The 17,157-nt window shown below is 41.6% G+C and overlaps 1 protein-coding gene across 1 annotated transcript in view; it reads right to left on the bottom strand.

The window, feature by feature from the left end:
- LOC131973745 (transcription factor SOX-6-like) overlaps window positions 1–17,157 on the bottom strand; it is a 215,551-nt gene that overhangs the window by 32,814 nt on the left and 165,580 nt on the right. Inside the window, exons 10-12 of the mRNA XM_059335806.1 lie at window positions 7,725–7,874; window positions 5,604–5,781; window positions 2,104–2,403 (exon numbers count right to left, since the gene is read on the bottom strand). Coding sequence (XP_059191789.1) covers window positions 2,104–2,403; window positions 5,604–5,781; window positions 7,725–7,874 — 628 coding nt within the window. The remainder of the gene's footprint in view (window positions 1–2,103; window positions 2,404–5,603; window positions 5,782–7,724; window positions 7,875–17,157) is intronic.

Here is a 17,157-nt window from a genome sequence, read left to right as displayed (position 1 = left end):
CCTAACTGTAACCTTTGACCCTAAAAAAAGTCTGAAATCTCAAACAAGCCTTTAAAGAAGTGAGGACCGGCCGAAATGTCCTCACTTTGCAAAAATGTCCTCACTCTGTTGGTTAAAAACGTGTTCCAGTCCTCACTATGTAGGAAGTACAAGAACACACACACACGCACACACACACACACACACACACTAATATTAACAGCATCTCTTCTCCCAAAAAACACTCACTCAGTCTCAATCAAAGCAGGCACACACACACACACACACACGCCAAAACCCTGTCTTGTCATTGGCCAGCTGCTGCCTCTTCAGAGCTCCTGGGTGGCCGTGGAGATGAGAGAGAGAGAGAGTCTGGAGCCAAACAACACCAAATCAGATCATCCATGAATATTCTTCAGACTCACACAGAAACCTGGAACGCCTCAACAACGAAACGCTCAGAGAGTAAAACAGAGGAGCTGGACACGCTGCTGCATGGTGTGTGTGTGTGTGTGAGAGTGTGTGTGTGTGTGTGTGTGTGTGTGTTTGACTGGAGAAAAGTCGTGACTTCACTTCTCTGTGAAAACAGTGAAAGTTCACTGCACCACAAGGGACAATGGGACGTAAAAGTGCTTTTGGTTTTTGAATTTTAATGTTTATGTAACAAAACACAACTTTTCAGGTTTAAGCAAGTTATTTATCAAGTTTCTTGGGTCATTTTTGGACTTGGATTCTATGTTTTTTTTCTCCTGTGCTGACTTCTGGAGCAAGCTTTTGTTGCCGAGTTCCTCCACAGTGAAATAAAACTGCAAAATGATTATAAGCAACATATATGTTGCTTATGCTTTCACATTAAGTATATATACTTAATGTGAAAGCATCAGAAGTAAATATACTTACTGCACAAAATCGCAATCGTAAGGGTTGGGGTTGGGGTAGGGTTGGTTTAGGGTTGGTTTAGGGTTGGGGTAGGGGTTGGGGTTGGGGTAGAGTTGGGGTAGGGGTTGGGGTTGGGGTAGGGTTGGGGTAAGGGTTGGGGTTGGGGTAAGGGTTGGGGTTGGGGTAGGGTTGGTTTAGGGTTGGGGTAGGGTTGGGGTAGGGGTTGAGGTAGGGTTGGGGTAGGGTTGGGGTAAGGGTTGGGGTTGGGGTAGGGTTGGTTTAGGGTTGGGGTAGGGTTGGGGTAGGGGTTGGGGTAGGGTTGGGGTATGGGTTGGTGTTGGGGTAGGGTTGGGTTGGGTTGGGTAGGGTTGGGGTAGGGATAGGGTTGGGGTTGGGGTAAGGGTTGGGGTAGGGTTGGGGTAGGGGTTGGGGTAGGGTTGGGGTATGGGTTGGTGTTGGGGTAGGGTTGGGTTGGGTTGGGGTTGGTGTTGGGGTAGGGTTGGTTTAGGGTTGGGTAGGGTTGGGGTAAGGGTTGGGGTTGGGGTTGGGGTAAGGGTTGGGGTTGGGTTGGGGTAGGGTAGGGTTGGGGTAGGGTTGGGGTATGGGTTGGTGTTGGGGTAGGGTTGGGTTGGGTTGGGGTTGGTGTTGGGGTAGGGTTGGTTTAGGGTTGGGTAGGGTTGGGGTAAGGGTTGGGGTTGGGGTTGGGGTAAGGGTTGGGGTTGGGTTGGGGTAGGGTAGGGTTGGGGTAGGGTTGGGGTATGGGTTGGTGTTGGGGTAGGGTTGGGTTGGGTTGGGGTTGGTGTTGGGGTAGGGTTGGTTTAGGGTTGGGTAGGGTTGGGGTAAGGGTTGGGGTTGGGGTTGGGGTAAGGGTTGGGGTTGGGTTGGGGTAGGGTAGGGTTGGGGTAAGGGTTGGTGTAGGGTTGGGGTAAGGGTTGGTGTAGGGTTGGGGTTGGGGTTGGGGTAGGGATAGGGTTGGGGTTGGGGTAAGGGTTGGGGTTGGGTTGGGGTAGGGTTGGGTTGGGGTAAGGGTTGGTGTAGGGTTGGGGTAGGTTTGGGGTAAGGGTTGGGGTTGGGTTGGTTTATGGTAGGGTTGGTTTATGGTAGGGTTGGTTTATGGTAGGGTTGGGGTAAGGGTTGGGGTAGGTTTGGGGTTAGGGTTGGGGTTAGGCATTCAGTTGTGATGGTTCAGGTTAGGGGTCTAGGGAATGCCTTGGATGAATACAGTCCTCACAAAGATAGACGGACAAGGGTCTGTGTGTGTGTGTGTGTGTCTTTGTGTGTGTGTGTGTGTGTGTGTGTGTCTGTGTGTGTGTGTGTGTGTGTGTCTGACCTTGCTGTCGTTGTTGAGGCTCATGCTGCTGAGGGCCGACAGCTTGGCCTCCAGGCTGTGGTGCCCCGGCTGCTGCTGCTGCTGCTGCTGCTGGTGGTGGTGGTGGAGCTGCTCCCTCTGGATCTGCTCCCTCATGCTCCTCGCCTCCTGGATGGCCTTCATCACGGCGTCCTGGTCCCCGAACAGCGCCGTGGAGTTCAGGCTGGACAGGATGTCTGAGGGAGAGACAGGGACACTCTGTCAGTAGGAGAGCTCACTGTCCATTACTGCCTTTAATGACATTCAGATTTAATCAGCATCAAATATTAATGACTAAATAGGGAACAGTGCACGTTGAAGTTGGAAAACCAAACTTCATTAGTTATAGAGACAGACAATGATAACACCATACACAACCACGGGGTGAAACACTAGCTAAATACCTATTTATCTCTAAAACTCATTAATTTAATCATATCATATGATTATTTTTGTGCAAAAGTCTCTGACAAGTGTGAAAAAATGCAGAGAAGAATTGAAGCTGGTTTGAAGGCAAAAGGTAGTCACACAAAATGTTTATTTGATTTAGATTTGTCTTCTGATCACTCACTTTGCATTTTGTTAATTGATAAAAAATAAACTATTAACATTTCCATTTTAAAGTTTCTTATTTTGCAACATTTTTTCACACCTGCCTAAAACGTTTTGCACAGAGCTGTATATTATGTCTATATGTTGCATGCTGAGGAAAGTTTTACTGCAGAACTTTGTGAATGAGCCGGTGGCGGTTCTATACTGTCTCTATATTTGTGGACTAATAAACGTGGCCAACATCTTAATAAGTAGTTTAATCAGGAGGTCAATGGGTGGGAGCACTTGTTCCAGCTTTGTACATTATGGTCTTGGAAAATATATAAAAATGCAAATGTCCTTTTAAAGATAATTCAAAGTGTAGGTCACAGTGTAAGTTTGTAAAGAATTAAAATAGCCTCATTTAAATGTGTTTTAAATGAGCATGTTGCAACAAACAAAGGGCCCCATCACGGTCCCTCGTTCTCTCTCTGATGACGTATAAGTGAAATAAAGACGTTTTCATTTGGCACACACTGCAGCCTGCATTAGATTGTATTTCAAGGAGACTTGCATTTTATATCATTTTTATAAATCCATGTTTCGCCGTATGATTGTATGTGACATCTCTTTCTGCCGACAAAGCCACTTCAGAGCGAGAGAGGGACCGCAGATAAAGACGTCTCCAGAAACGATTCCAACCTTGGCAGGAAACTGAATGTTAATGTGGATCTGTGTTGCGGGAGCGGAGGAAGGAAGTTTCAAGGTTTTTAGGCATCTTTCCCAAACCATTCAGGTACGAGGACTTTATAAAATGAAAGTACAATGTCACATGTGGAGCCATTTCTTCTGAATCTCTTAGAAAAGAAGTACCAGAAAAATGGTCCTTGAGACGGAAAAGCAATATGAAATATTTAAAATAGTTCTGCAGGTTTCAAAGAGTTAATCTGCTGCATCAACTGGTTCCTAAAGTCTCGTTGTTAGTTTAACTAAATCACCTTAATTAACACCATCAAGCTTTGAAAGTGATAAAAACAACAAAAAAAATGCAGAATTACTGGAAACAAATTCCCATGAAATATCTTTAAAGATGTGTATAAAAACTCTTGATTGGGGCCAAATGTTGCAGGAGCTGTTTTCCACCCTCCTCCCACTTGTTTATGCGCCGCGCTTCACACTTTTTGAACCGATGCACATTTGAAGAATAAGAAGGGAAGAAAAAAAATAAATAAAAGGATGCAAAGTTTCCGTCGCCCTGCTCGTTTAATTAGCAGACGAGTGGAGGCTCTGTATGCTTGGGTGGCCGTAAAAAAACGGCAAAAAATAACTTTGCAGGAACACAAGCGTGGCGTCCTCAAAGCCACTCCAGAGGAGCAGAGAAACTGTTCTGTGGGGGGATATAATGAGAGGCTTCAGATTGGCCTTAATAACAGATAGCAGAGGTAGGGGCATTAAAGGTCTACGCGGGCAGACAATGATGTGAGGAAGCTCTTAAAAAGCAAATAACGTGTGCTGGGTTTCACTGCTTCCGCTGCTGGGTTTCATTGGGGCTAAATACAGGGCTTTGGACTCCTGTAAAACACACACACACACAGTCAGGTTGGTGGTGGGTTGAGGTGTCTGCAGACTATCAGGATGCTGCGACGCCGCTCGGCTGGTCTGTGTGTGGCGCAGCAGGGAGGTGTTTGGGTGGGAGATGTGTTTTTGTTTTCCGGTTGGGGGAGAGACAGTTTTTTGTTGTTTTTTTACATTTGTGAACTAAACATGGAGAGGAAGCGTTCAGTTGTTATGCTCCACAGATCTGGAACAAAAACAGAAAACGGGACAGATTAAGGGACTCCTTTTGTTTAGTGGTATGAGTAGAACAGGGGTGGTCAACAGGAGGCCCGGGGGCCACATACGGCCCTCACCCTCACTTGAAGTGGCCCTCAGTACAACTACATGCATTTGAGCATGAAATCTTAAAAGTTCAGTGTAAAAATGCACAAAATGACTTCTTGTTATTAATGTTGGTCTGCTGTTCTTGCACTGAAAAAACAGAAATCACAGTTTTTTATTTGCTTTAAACCTTTTGTATTCCTATTTATATTGTTAAACATGCATTTGAGCATGAAATATGTTAAGTTACTGCACTGTAAACATATTTAAAATGTCAGTTTCATCATATCTTGTGAAGTGATGCTCCTATATGTGGCCCTGTGGTAGTGAACATGATAAACTGAGGCCCTGCAGCATTTAAGTTGCCCATCCCTGGAGTAGAGAATAGATTATAGACTCCTCTCGTTTAGTGATATGAGTAGAGAAATTTGATATTTAAAAAAAATATATAATCAGCTCGCTTTCAATTTTAAAACTTTATATTTGAATTTACTTCTTTATTTTTTCCTAAATATTGTATCTGCTTGTTTTTAGTCTTAAATGTTTATATCTGAACGTCATTTTATGAATGTCTTTTTTAAATGCTTTTAATGTTTCTATGCTAATAAACCTGCCTTGCCTTTACTCTGCAGAGACGTGTTAGCTCTGGATCGACGTTTAGTTCAGATGTGACAATGCAAAGTGTTTGTTTGTGTGAGGCGGTGTGTGTGTGTGTGTGTGTGTGTGTGTGTGTGCAGTGCGTCACTGTTTCCCTCCGAGTCTCCGCTGGCTCGGTGTAGCAGCATTCAGCCTGTGATTCTTATTGAACATGTCAGTGGAGCCCTTTCTCATGTATTTTTACCCCGTGGTGGAGGAAACCCTGCTGGAGGAGAGTGTGTCAGTGTGTGTTAGAGTGTGTTAGAGTGTGTTAGAGTGTGTCAGTGTGTCTCAGTGTGTGTTATAGTGTGTGTTATAGTGTGTCAGTGTGTGTCAGTGAGTGTGTACCGACCCAGGGAGGTGTTCCTGCCCATGGAGCTGATGGGGCTGGGGATGCGGCCCTTGTTGAGGCCGGTGGGGCTGCTCTTGTTCCCAGAGAAGAGGCTCTGTGTGGGGGAGGAGGGCGAGCGGAGCGGCTCGGACGTCTTCGGTCTGGCTGAGAGGTTCAACGGCTGCGTGGATCCTTCTTCCTGTTGGCACCACACAACATTCATCATCAGCATCACAATGTCACTGTTCAGAATGTAATATACAATAATATACAAAATATTCATATATGATATTATATGAAACTAGAAGATCTAAGGAATCTATAGAGCCCAAGCATGTCAGGATATCATGTCGAAATAACACTGCAAAGTTAGTCTATTTTGGCGATTTTCAAATTCGTCATGTGACCTCTGACGTTTACATTTTTTTTTTTAGGTAATTTTACATATTCTTTAGAATAATTTAACAGATTTTTTAGGTAATTTTACATATTTTTTGGAGTAATTTTACATAATTTTTGGGTAATTTTACATCTTTTTTTTTTAAATAATTGTACATATTTTTGGGTAATTTTACATCTTTTTTGGAGTAATTTTACATACTTTTGGGTAATTTTACATCTTTTTTGGAGTAATTTTACATATTTTTGGGGGTAATTTTACATCTTTTTTGGAGTAATTTTACATATTTTTTAGGTAATTTTACATATTTTTTGGAGTAATTTTACATAATTTTTGGGTAATTTTACATATTTTTGGGGGTCATTTTACATATTTTTTTGGATAATTTTACATATTTTTTGGGGTAATTTTACATATTTTTTAGGTAATTTTGCATATTTTTGGGGTTATTTTACTATTTTTTGGGGGGTAATTTTACATATTTTTTGGAGTAATTTTACAACTTTTTTGGGTAATTTTACATCATTTTATGAGTAATTTTCATATTTTTTGGGAAATTTTACATATTTTTGGGGTAATTTTACATATTTTTTTTCTACTCTATTCTATTCAATTCAAATTCAAAACTCCTTTATTTCTGCATGTGTCCGGACTCAGAGTTGTATTAGAAGTCCGCTGTGTACAGTGTAAACAGGAGTGGAGCCAGAACAGAGCCCTGTGGAGCTCCTGAATCTAATGAATGTGGATCTGATCTGGAGCTTCGGCTGAGGAATTGTTGAGGAGGAGGAGGGGGGTTCAGGACGGGGAAGGGGGTTGGTGGGGGTATGGGGGGGTGAGGCTGCGGGTGGCATGCCACAGAGGGGGCGTGGCCTGATGGTCTGAGCGTGTGCGGGGGCGGCGGCGGGGAACTCGGAGGCCAAGGCACTACTGTTGGAGTGCGGTGAGCTCTGACGCCGTCTATTGTGACGCCGGGTGCAGCTGTGCCACACACACACACACACACACACACACACACACACACACACACACAATAACACACACACACACACACACACAATAACACACACATGGTTCCCATTAGAGAGAAGAGAGGCTGGTCTGCTGCCAAACAGCAGCCAGCGCCATGTCAGCTCTCCAGTGTGAGTGTGTGTTATTGTGTGTGTGAGTGTGTGTGTGTGTGTGAGTGTGTGTGTGTGTGTGTGTGTGTGACTTTTAAATAAGCTGTTTCTAATTGTCAGAGTTCAGTTTGTTGTCTCAACAACTTCCAAATTTCCAGCCTCTCACTTCTACTTGAACTGATCTTCATCGTTATTATTATTCTGTGTTTTCCTATCAAACATTCTCTCTCTTTCCTTCCTTCAGTCGCTCTACGCTTTAAGGCCATTGAAGCCAAAAATGTCTTTTTTTTCCTACTTTTTTCTGCAGACACCTCTGAACCAACTTCCACCCTGCTCAAAACTAACAAATATTTAATTATTTTTTGGGGCATTTTGACCATTTAAGTGCCAGTTTGATTACACAATGTCATGTTTTTTATGAAAAAAAAACAAAAATTTCCATATAATAATAAAATCATTTTTGTTGCATTTTTAGTTGTTGTGTAGTGTCAGATTTAAAATGTACAACCCTTTAATTAAGACCATTAAAGGCCACTTTTTCCTACTTTTTTCTGCATAAACCTCGAAACTAAACGCCTCTTCTGTTTCCACCTGAAGCGTTTTAAAGCCAACAGGTGGACTCACCTTGATGTGAGCGACGGGGCTGGACGCTCTCTTCTCGCTCTTCAGGGCCGAGGGGGAGAGGGGCCCCGAGGAGTTGGGGGCCTGCTGGAGAGGAGCCATCTTGGCTCCTGGGGAGATCTGCATGCTGGCCAGCTGGGCGGCGTAGAGCTGCTGCAGAGAGGAAGAAACCAGCAGAACGAGACAGGATATTAACACAAACAGGCTACTAACATCAGCAGCTCGTCATCCTCAGCCTGTTTCACTGTTTCCTCCCTCTGATACTGATGCTGCTGCTGCTGCTGCTTCTTCTCAGGTTCATGTTAGTACATCACACACACACACACACCTAGAGCAGAAGCTGACACAACGTCCCACACAACTGGAGGATTTAGTCTGAGGAGCGATTATTTATCAGAGAGACGTTCCAGCAAAACATTTTCATTTTAAATTATCTGCAATCCATCTCTGACACTTATTCCTTCAGCAGATGTCGGAGCAGCTCGTAGATCGATCTGCACCACAAACACATCCAGACAATAGCTCAAGAAGAAGAAGAAGAAGAAGAAACTTCTGGGTTTAACTTTTTACAATTCCACCGACGGTACTTTCACCGCTCCAAAACACACACAGGTGTCATGATTTCAATTCTGAATCCAAAATCAGATCAGAAATATCCGAAATGTGTCTCTATCACTTTAATGTACATTCCAGTGTTTTTTCCAGTATTTTCATGCCTGGTACAACTCAAGGTAATAATAACCATAATCATTATCAAGAAAACCATGGAAAATGTCTAGATATCAGCTTTTGAATGAACCTGTTTAAATTCCAACGGTCCGCTCATACCCAAAAATACCGAAAATACAGAAATCTCCAAGATGACCAAAGTTTTTGACCATTTTTATCCAATTCTCAATATGAATAAAACTGCATAATTCAGCACCAGCTGTGTGTAACAAATGGAACCAATCCAAAAATTGCTGCAACAACTTCTGGGACCCAGTTGAACCTGGAAATGGACTTCAAAGGGACAAATATTAATTCCATGAACCCTTAAACACCTTATAAAGTGTCTCAAATTAATCTTCAGGTTCACAGCTTTCAGATGATGCACACAGAATCTATGTGGTATTTATTGTTGACCTGCTATCTCAACAATTCTCAAAGAAAGGCCCTTGAATGCTAACTGGTTAATATTGACAATCTATTAAAGTGAATAATGTGACCTGGACTGTTTGGACAATGCCTGGCTCCGTGTTATGAACAATAAAAAGCTGCTTTCTGATACTTTCATAAAACAATGTGAACCACAATGGGGGAAAAAGTCATATAACTGTTGTTTTTGTGACTATTTCACCTTTTTATGGTCTTGGCTTTGTCACCACAGCTATCATTGTACATGGTTATTAAAAAAAATGTGATTTTAAACAATAAGGTTAGTCTCTGCGTTTGAGGATCAGACTATCAATTCTTCAGCAACTTAAATCCAGAAGACAAATGGAGGACAATCATCTTTAAGTAGGTGCAGTCAGACTACAGTTACATCTTGGTCATGAGTCAATAGAGAAACACTTGAAAAATAATGTAAAAATAATAGAAAACTTAAAAAACGACTTGGAAAGTATAAGCCATCTGTCTTCGGGGTTGGACGAAGACTTTAAAATGTTGCAGGAAAAAAAAAGTGCAGCGATTTTCCATCCAACAAAAATCAAAGAGTCAAGAAGTCTTCTAAATCAAAGCTGGCTCGCCAAAGTCTGAACTGTCAAACAAGAAGTGAGCTAAGTGACTTCCAGGGAGGTGGGATGGACTAGAGACTCACAAGTCAACTTTTTTGATTCCCCAACAAGCCAACATGTTGGACATTATTTCATCTGAGAGATACAACATCAAAAATGACATCGCATTCATAAAACAATGTGAACCACAATGGGAAAAAAGCCTTTTAACTGTTGTTTTTGTGACTCTTTCACCTTTTTAAAGGCTTGACTTTCTCAGCAGGGCTGTCATTGTACATGGTTATTAAAAAAAATGTGATTTTAAACAATAAGGTTAGTCTTCAGCAACTTAAATGCAGAAGACAAATGGAGGACAATCATCTTTAAGTAGGTGTAGTCAGACTGCAGTTACATCTTGGTCATGAGTCAATAGAGAAACACTTGAAAAATAATGTAAAAATAATAGAAAACTGAAAAAAAAAAACGATTTGGAAAGTATAAGCCATCTGCCTTCGGGGTTGGACGAAGACTTTAAAATGTGTAGCGATTTTCCATCCAACACAAATCAAAGAGTGAAGAGTCGGAGGCCCAGAGTCCAGGTCTTCTAAATCAAAGCTGGCTCGCCAGACAAACCGCTGCCTGAAACCACTGTCAACCCCTGTCAGGATCCATCGCACAATCAAAGAGACGCAGTCAGGAAAACCACCCAGACGTGGCTCGCCTTCACTCAGACTCTCTCACTCTGTTACTCTCACCTCATCTACACTCGCTTTCTTTTGTCCTCTCTTTAGATCTCGCTCTCTCTCTCCCTCTCTATGACTGTCTCCTCCTCCTCCTCCTCCTCCTCCTCCTCCTCCTCCATCTCTCTGGGTTTTAAATCTCTAACTCCTCCGACTAAACGGACCCCAGTGTTGTGAGATCTGATCCCCCTCTAGTCAAAACTGGAAAACCTCCTGGGAGAGAGAGAGAGAGAGAGAGAGAGAAGGAGAGGGATGGAGAGAGTTAGGGTTAGGGATAGCGTTAGAAGGAGAGAGGGAGAGACAGAGAGAGAAGGAGAGAGAGAAGGAGAGAGAGACGGAGAGAGAGAGGGAGAGAGATGGAGAAAGTTAGGGTTAGGGATAGGGTTAGAAGGGGAGAGAGAAGGAGAGAGAGAGGGGGAGAGAGAAGGAGAGAGAGATGGAGAGAGAGAAGGAGATAGAGATGGAGAGAGAGAAAGAGAGAGAGATGGAGAGAGAGAAGGAGAGAGAGATGGAGAGAGAAAAGGAGAGAGAGAAAAGGAGAGAGACACGGAGAGAGAGAAGGAGAGAGAGAAGGAGAGAGATGGAGAGAGAGAAGGAGAGAGAGAAGGAGAGAGAGATGGAGAGAGATGGAGAGAGAGAAGGAGAGAGAGAAGGAGAGAGAGATGGAGAGAGAAAAGGAGAGAGAGAAAAGGAGAGAGAGATAGAGAGAGAGATGGAGATAAAAAAGGAGAGAGAGATGGAGAGAGAAGGAGAGAGAGAAGGAGAGAGAGATGGAGAGAGAAAAGGAGAGAGAAATGGAGAGAGAAATGGAGAGAGAAGGAGAGAGAGAAGGAGAGAGAGACGGACAGAGAGAAGGAGAGAGAAAAGGAGAGAGAGAGGGAGAGAGAACACTGAAAAAAATATTTTTGGTCCTGTAATTATTATTTCAATCATCTATATAAATTCTACAAAGAAATACGAATTCATATAAAACATACAGTATATCAGTAAACTTAATAACCTAAGAGAAAATAATAAAGTTATAATAAGTAATATATAAAGTTTATTATACGTTATAATAAAAGAATAAGTTTACTGATATACTGTATGTTTTATGTGGTAATTATGTTTGATGTTTGTTTGTGTCAAGTTTAGTTTTAATGTAAGTTAATGTGTTAAAGTTCTTAATTATTATTGTTGTTTTATTTAGGTTGTTTTTTTGTGATTTTGTTGTTATTCTTTTCTTTTCTTTTTTTACTATGCTTGTCCATTGGTGATTTATGTTGTCTTTTGTTTAAATTAATTAAAAAAAAGAAGTGCTTTTCCTTTAAAACATCAGTTTTTCATGTGGTGCATTACTTAGTGATTGTTTGTTATTATGTGTCTCAGTTTTAATGTAAATTGAATCATTGGTTCCAGTAATATTCACTAAACCAGTTCACTGGCTTCATTAGTTCATATTTACCAGTGAAAAAGGAATTGAGGGACATCAGTGAATCTGATATTTATTTGTGTATTTTCATAAAAAAAATAAGTGGTTCTATTAAATAAGTATTACTTAGAAACAGCCTGAGGAAAGATTACAAACACTTTCTGTGGAAAAACTTGCCGAGCTTTTATTAAAGTAAATGTCACTCCAGTTTTTTTCAGTGAAGGAGAGAGAGAGTTAGAGGTAGAGAGAGAGAGAGAGAGAGAGAGAGAGAGACTGAGAGAGAGAGAGAGAGAGAGAGAGTTAGAGGTAAGGGGGATCAGACTCTGGAGACCACCTCCCGGTCTCTCCCTCCCAGCTCCAGGCTCGGTGGTTGGATCAGGACTTGGCTGGCCCTCTTTCCACTTCTCTCGGAGCGATATTAAACACAAACAGAAGGGCCTCGCCGCTGAAACAAAGCCCTGATGTCACGCCGCTTATTTTCCTTGGAAGGCAGCGGAGAGCCGAGGCCAACCCCCGAGATATGAGACCCCCGTCAGAACGGGCAGGAACGGCTGGTGGTGAGGCCTCAGCTGTCAATCAAACCACCGCAGAGCCACACACACACACACACACACACACACACCAGTCTTTGAGGTAAAACACACAGTTAGCATCTCACACTTGCACCCCCCACCACACACACATCCTTGTACTTCTATCTTTGTGGGGCCCCTCATTGGAAAAGTGGATTCCCTAACTCCTACCCTAACCCAGGGGTCTCAAACTCAAATTACCTTGGAGCTGCTGGAGGCAGTATTAAAATGACTTTAAAAAAAGACACAAAAATGACAAAAAAAAAGACACAAAATGACAAAAAAACTAAATTACTTAAAAAAGAAACAAAAAGACACACAATTATTAAAAAAAAAACACAAAATTACCAAAAAAAGACACAAAATTACAAAAAAACACACAAAATGAAAAAAGACACAAAATGACAAAAAACTAAATTACTTTAAGAAGAAACAAAAAGACACACAATTATTAAAAAAAAGACACAAAATTACCAAAAAAGACACAAAATGACAGAAAAAACTAAGTTACCTAAAAAAGAAACAAAAAGACACACAATTATTTAAAAAAGACATACAATTATTTAAAAAAAGACATTATTTAAAAAAGACAAAATTACAAAAAAAGACACAAAATGACCAAAAACAGTAATTAAAGGGACCTTCCACACACAACACAGTAAAGTGCCATTCATATAAAACTCACATTAAACTTTCATATCAAGGTGGGGGCCACAAAATATCATCACGAGGGCCACAATTGGCCCGCGGGTCGCCAGTTTGAGACCCCTGCCCTAACCCTCACCATCACAACTAAATACCCTAACACATGGTTACCTTTACTTACAACAAACGTAACCTGAACCCTAAAACAAAGTGTTTTTAATTTAACTTGTGAATTTTAATATAGGTAGAGGCCTGTAGAAGACCTGTTGGGTTTCTTGCCGCTACCTTGCTCCTTCCTTTTGTTGTTATCTCTTCATCCTTGTCTTTTGTCTTATTATTGTGCAAAATTTAAAAAAAAAATTCAAACTTCAAACTTCAAAGTCTGAACTCTCAAACAAGCCTTTAACCCTCTGAAGTCCACAAAAGCACCAGCGCAAGACTTCTTCATGACGAGGTTTTTTTTTCAGATTTTGCAGTTTGCATTCAACATTTTTAATGCAATATTCTGTCTTTAATGTTTTTTTGTGATTTTTGTCAATTTTTGTTTGTCTTTCATGTGTGTTTTAAGTGTGCTTTTTTGTCAAAAAAAAAAATGTTTTTTATGTGTGTTTTTGTAATTTTGTGTGTGTTTTAGTGTGCTTTTGTGTGTTTTTTGTGTTGAAAATGTTGATCCAGTAAGTCAAAATGAAAAAATGTATAATCAGGTCATATAGGTGAGGCTGTGCTGAAAACAATACCAACATGGCATGGTGAACATGGCATGAAGTGGTTTATATACAGGCAGAATGAAAAGTCGTCAAAAACAACAAAACAGCCCCAAACTCCAAAGGGTTAAAGAAGTGAGGACCGGCCGAAAAATGCAAAAATTGCAAAAATGTCCTCACTCTGTTGGTTAAAAATGTGTTTCGGTCTTCACTATGTAGGAAGTACATGCACACACACTAACACACACACACACACACAAACACACACAGTACTGTTGTTTTGCTGTTAGCAGCGGTTTCTGGCGAGGGAACTGTTGAACAAACAGAGAATAAAAGCTTGTAGCTGATTTTTCTCTGTTCGGTAGAGACACGGTGAGATTGATTGGCGGCTGGGGAGCCAATGTGCTGCGTAAACAAGCCGACCGGAGCTTTTCCCCGTCCAGGCAACCCCCGAGGGAAGACAATACCGCAATTTCCTAAATTACAAATTGACAAAGAGGCCTGGGACCACGGCGTATCGGACTGGGCCTTAGTGCTAATCTGACTGAAATCCAAATGATTAGTCTGTCATTTTTAGGCCCTCCTCATCATCAGCAGGTTTCTAGCCATCTTTGGCTTCAGAGGAGGAGGAGGAGGAGGAGGAGGAGGAGGAGGAGGAGGAGGAGGTCTGGGTGTCCTGGCTCTCAGCCTGTCCCATTAGGACTGAGTGGAGGATCCCTCTTTAGTTGCCTCTCTTAGTGTCTATCGATCTCAGGAGGACACAAAACTAATGAGCTTTTGTCTTTTTCAGCAGGTTTTCAGGGTAAAGAGGATCGACGGCAAACAGAGAACCAGGCTGAATATTACACTGCTGCTCAATCATCAGCTCTTCTGTTGTTAGACCTCTCTGTTAACCACAAGATCCTCCTCTCTTCACTATCACAACTTGTAGTTTCAGGTTCTGCCCTCTGATGGTTCCAGTCCTACCTATCAGGAAGATCTTTTAAAGCATCCTGGAATGGAGACGTGTCCAAACTACAAAACCTTTCCACTGCACTGCAAAAAAACTGTGTTTTAGGTTGGTCAAACTTGGAAATATAAATTACTGACATTTAGGGCAATAATGTAAGTTAGCACAACAAAGGAAGCCAGTTGTCTGCTCAAAAACAAGTTGGTGAGTTGTTGTTACTTATATCTTTAAGTTGGGGTTCACAACAAGGGACAATAGTTCTGATAACTCTTATTTCTTTGTTGGGAAATGCAGGAAAGCCAACTTTCCGAGTTGACACTGTTGGAGTCTCATTGTGGCTGTTGTTGCTGCCTCCAGCTGGAATCCTGAGTTGAGCAAACTCAAAAGCAAAACTTAAAATATTTAGTTCAATTGTCCAACTTAAAATTTTATCGAAGTTTGTTGCCTTGAAATTTTGAGTTCACCCAACTTGTCTTTTTTTGCAGAGTGGGGTGCCTCAAGGATCCGTGCTAGGCCCCCTATTCTTCTCAATCTACACCAACTGACTAGGTCCAATCATCCTCCATCATGGCTTCTTGTACCGTTGTTACGCCGATGACACCCAGCTGTTCCTGTTCTTCTTCTCCTTCCCACCAAACCACCCCACAGTCTTATTAAATGTTCTGGTTAGGCGTTATAAAAGGTTCTAGTTAGGTGTTATTAAAGGTTCTGCTATGTTTCTTGACTTCATCCTTGCTTGTGTTGTATTTACTCTCATTTGTACGTCGATTTGGATAAAAGCGTCTGCTGAATGACATTGTAGAATTGTAGAATTATAGAGTTGTAGAATTATAGAGTTGCAGAGAGAGAGTCCGGCTGCATTAAGACATAAAGACATAAAGACAGCATTATCTCCCTCAGCTCTCTGTAACAGAACATAAGCTCAACCAGACCGCTTTCCTTCCAATCATTGTCCTTGTTTTATAACAAAGAAATCCTTTCTGGCGGCAGAAATCATGACTCAGGGGCAGAGAAGTTCCTTCCTCACCGTCGTCTGCGTGTCTTAAACTCAGCAGCAGAACGAGGCCGAGCTCACAGCGAGAGATGTCTTATGATTTCAGCAAGAATGTCTGCTAAGCAACTGTATTTCACTGCATTAGCAGCCACAAAGGGAGCCTTTCTTCAGCAGGACTGTTTGTGAAAGGCTCTACTCCGAGGCTCTGGAAACAATCGGCCCCGTCCAGTTCCCACGCTGATAGCACGCCGTTGTGCTATCACAACTCCTCAGCCAGGTCATGACGGGTCCAACACAATGCTGCAGATTAACCCTCGGAGACCACGAAGCTCAGGAGCAACACTTCTTCATGACGTCGCAACGTAAAAACGAAGCAGCATGGAGCTGCTGGCAGCTTTTTCTAGAAGTTTCCATGTTTAATTTAGTGCATCAACTCTTTTTACAGCAAAGGTAAAAACAAACACCTCGACCAGGTGTAGGTTTCTGCAGGTTTTTTCAAATTTTGCAGTTAGCATTCAGCATTTTTAATGCAATATTTTGTCTTTAATGTTTTTTTTCTGTGATTTTTGTCAATTTTTTTGTGTGTTTTTGTGTGTTTTATGGAGGAGGGGTTGTGTGTTTTTATGTGTGTTTTTGTCATTTTTTGTGTGTGTGTTATGTGTGTTTTATGTGTGTTTTTGTGTGTTTTTGTGTTTTTATGTGTTTTTTGTCATTTTTTGTGTTTTATGTGTGTTTTTTTGTCATTTTTAATGTGTTTTTGTGTGTTTTATGTGTGTTTTTTGTGTCTGTTTTATGTGTGTTGTTTGTGTGTGTTTTATGGGGGAGGGGTTGTGTGTTTTTATGTGTTTTTTTGTAATTTTTGGGTCGTTTTTGTGAAGAAAATGTATGTGTTTTCGGTGTGTTTTGTGTGTTTTAAGTGGGTTTTTATGTTGGGTTTTTTATTTTAAAAAATGTGATTTTTATGTGAACGTTTTTGTAATTTTGTGTGTGTTTTCTTGTGTTTCCTTGTGTTGAAAATATTGATCCAGTAAGTCAAAATGAAAACAATAATAATCAGGTCATATAGGTGAGGTTGTGGTGAAAACAATGACACCAACATGACATGGTGAACACTTTTTAAGTGGTTTATATACAGGCAGAATGAAAAAAAGGAGTCAAAACCTATAAAACTACCCAAACACCAAAGGGTTAAAGCTGAAATATTCCTGTCATCCGGCGTGAGATTTGTGTCTTCAATTGATTCGGGCAGAAAACAAAGGAAATGATTATTTTCTGACCCTGCAATGATTCAGAGGTCTGGTAAGCCTTGCAGATTTATTTCCCTGCCTGAGAATTTGCTCTTCCTGCAGCCAGTCTGAGCCTCGGTAGCACCCAGCTGTCTGCAGGAGGCTACGGGGCACCATTAGTTAACATCTGGAGCTCCAGCCTGCAACATCTGTCCGTCCTCGGAGCTCAGATCTGCTGTTAAACAGGCTCAATAACAGCTGGTGTGTTCCTGACTCCAGAGTGTATCAGAGGAGGTCTCTGGTGTAGAACTAACGTGGTGTAATTGTGTATTTACAATGCTTTTTATAGGCTAATGCACAGTTTCACACAGTGGTGTTTGGTGGAGTGCAGCGTGGCCGAGACTAATAACTAAAAAACACTTCAAAACAGACAAGATCTCAGTGTGTCTCAGCTCTGGAGTCTTTAAACTGCAAAAACTACTGACAAACAACAAGAAA

This window comes from Centropristis striata, chromosome 6 (genome assembly GCF_030273125.1).
Source record: "Centropristis striata isolate RG_2023a ecotype Rhode Island chromosome 6, C.striata_1.0, whole genome shotgun sequence".
NCBI classification, from domain to species: Eukaryota; Metazoa; Chordata; class Actinopteri; order Perciformes; family Serranidae; genus Centropristis; species Centropristis striata.
Note: the sequence above shows the minus strand (reverse complement) of the source record. Positions and strands in the feature narration are given on the sequence as shown.